At 42.4% G+C, this 2,741-nt stretch overlaps 1 protein-coding gene across 2 annotated transcripts in view; it reads left to right on the top strand.

Annotated features, from left to right (window-relative positions):
• The window catches only part of LOC106883709 (tRNA-uridine aminocarboxypropyltransferase 1), a 12,547-nt gene that overhangs the window by 6,098 nt on the left and 3,708 nt on the right, over positions 1-2,741 (top strand). For both annotated transcript variants that reach the window (XM_014934818.2, XM_014934819.2), the window contains exons 2-3: positions 966-1,149; positions 1,901-2,038. In XM_014934818.2, coding sequence (XP_014790304.1) covers positions 966-1,149; positions 1,901-2,038 — 322 coding nt within the window. The remainder of the gene's footprint in view (positions 1-965; positions 1,150-1,900; positions 2,039-2,741) is intronic.

Here is a 2,741-nt window from a genome sequence, read left to right as displayed (position 1 = left end):
GTAAAAGGAGAAAGGGCTCTATACCCCTTTCTTATTTTTCTGACCAGGCTCCCGTGGTTTTATGGGTTTTTCCACGTGTAACCTTTCCTTTTTCGAAGCGCCTCCCCCTTTGGGAGTTCTACTTATTTATCTATTTATTTATTATATCTTTCTTCGTTTTCTTCCTCTGTGTAGACGAACTTTCCTACCTTTTCGGACAAAACCTTTTGTAACCTTCGTCCTGTCTTTGTCCTTATATGTCTTTAATTGATATTAGCCCTTGTGGCCAATAAAACGAATTAATTATTATTATTATTATTATGTGGTGAGCTGGTAGACTTGTTTGCAATCTGGGCAAAATGCTTAGCAACATTTCATCTGTCTTTACATTCTGAGTTCAAATTCAACTGAGATCGTCTTTGCCTTTCATCCTTTTGGGGGTCAATGAAATAAGTACCAGTTGAACATTAGGGGTCACTGTCATCAACTAGTCTCCTCCCACCAAATCTGGGGCCTTGTACCTCCAGTAGAAAGGATTATTATTATTATAAAGGTGGTGAGGTGGTAGAATCATTGGCACACAGGACAAAATGGTTGGTGGCATTTCTTCCAGTGCTTCACTTTCTGAGATCAAATTCTGTCATGGTCAACTTTGCTTCTCATCCTCTTGGTGGGGTCGATAAAATAAGTACCAGTTGAACACTGGGGCTTTGATGTAATTGAGAAGCCACCTCCCACCAAAATTGCAGGCCTTGTGCCTTTGTAGAAAGAAAGGCTGCAATGCTGGCTGAATCAGTCACATGTTGGACAAAATACTTAGAGACATTTCTTCCACCATTCTGGGTACATTCTGAGTTCATCCTTTCAGAGTTGATAAAATAAGTACTCACTGAACACAAGCATTGACTAACCCCTCCCCTCAAAAAAAAAAAAAATTTCAAGTCTTGTGTTTATAATAAAAAGAATTATTTTTTACTCTTACACAGTATCACTTGTTTTTATACAATGGAAGAAAATCCATTTCCTGACTTGAAAATAAGCAATTATGATTTCCTGGATGAATCAGATGATCGTCGAGTGTGTCCAGAGTGTGGAAAATCAAGGAAATATTTCTGTTACACCTGTTATAAACCTGTGATAGGAACGGAACATTTAACACCTGTCGTCAAGGTAAATCAATCACATCTTTACATATTTTCTTTCAGTCAACGTCCGTTGTCCAAGCTGGCATGGTGTGGCCAGAGCTGGCAAGCCAGCAGGATGCACCAGACTCCAGTCTGATTTGGCATGGTTTCTACAGCTGGATGTCCTTCCTAATGCCAACCAGCGTGTGCTGGGTGCCTTAACATGGTACTGCATAGGCGCTTTTACATGGCACCACACAGGTACTTTCATGTGACACCACACAGTTGTTATTATGTGATGTCACAAGGGTGGGGTACTTTTACATGTGGCACCACCAGAAGGACCAGTCTTAACACATATACTCTTTTACTTGTTTCAGTCATTTGACTGTGGCCATGCTGGAGCACCGCCTTTTAGTCGAGCAAATCGCCCCCAGGACTTATTCTTTGTAAGCCTAGTATTTATTCTATCGGTCTCTTTTGCCGAACCGCTAAGTTACGGGGACGTAAACACACCAGCATCGGTTGTCAAGCAATGTTGGAGGAAAAACACAGACGCACAAACATACACACACACTGAACAAGTAAAAGAGTGTTGGTTTGAATTAATCAGGCATTACCTTGTAGCTTCAAGATATCAGTAATGGGATTGTATATTTTTACAATGATATTGTCAAATAGGTGTGAGAGGTCAGATCTGGCCAGTTTGAACATGAAACAAATAGAAAATTTGGGGCCAGATATGGCTGGTTTCAATGCTAAAGGGTTAATATCGTCTTTGTTCTTTCTTTCGACAGCTGCCTATAGCCATTGACATCCTGCGCCATCCCAGTGAGTGTGCAGGCAAAAGTACTGCCAGCCATGCTGCCGTTTTAGCACCAGACAACGTCAGTGTCTACACATATCCTTGTGTTCCAAATTATGATAAAGACAAAGTAAGTATTAATTAGAAATTAATAGAGATAGGCATGACTGTGTGATTAAAAAGTTTGCTTCCCAACCATGCGATTTTGGATTCAGTCCCACTTGACAGCACCTTGTGCAAATGTCTTCTACTAAAGGCTGGGCTTGACCAGAGCCCTGTGAGTGAATTCGATAATTGGAAACTGAAAAAAGCCTGTTGTATATGTATATACCTGTATATGTGTGTGTGTCATCATCATCATTCAACGTCCGCTTTCCATGCTAGCATGGGTTAGACGATTTGACTGAGGACTGGTGAACCAGATGGCTGCACCGGGCTCCAATCTGATCTGGCAGAGTTTCTACAGCTGGATGCCCTTCCTAACGCCAACCACTCCGAGAGTGTAGTGGGTGCTTTTACGTGCCACCGGCACGAGGGCCAGTTAGGCAGTACTGGCAATGACCTTGCTCGAATGTTTTTGCACGTGCCACTGGCACGAGTGCCAGTAAGGCAACACTGGTAATGATCACACTCAAATGGTGCTTTTTACATGCCACCAGCATGGAAGCCAGACAGCTGTTCTGGCAATGATCACGCTCGGATGGTGCTGTTAGAGCTCCACTGGCACGGGTACCAGTCATCGAATTTGGTTCAATTTCGATTTTGATTTCACTTGCCCCAACAGGTCCTCGCAAGCAGAGTTTAGTGTCCAATGAAGGAAAGGTATGCATAAG

The sequence above is a fragment of the Octopus bimaculoides genome, chromosome 23 (genome assembly GCF_001194135.2).
Source record: "Octopus bimaculoides isolate UCB-OBI-ISO-001 chromosome 23, ASM119413v2, whole genome shotgun sequence".
NCBI lineage: Eukaryota > Metazoa > Mollusca > Cephalopoda > Octopoda > Octopodidae > Octopus > Octopus bimaculoides.
This window is presented reverse-complemented; position numbering and strand designations above follow the sequence as displayed.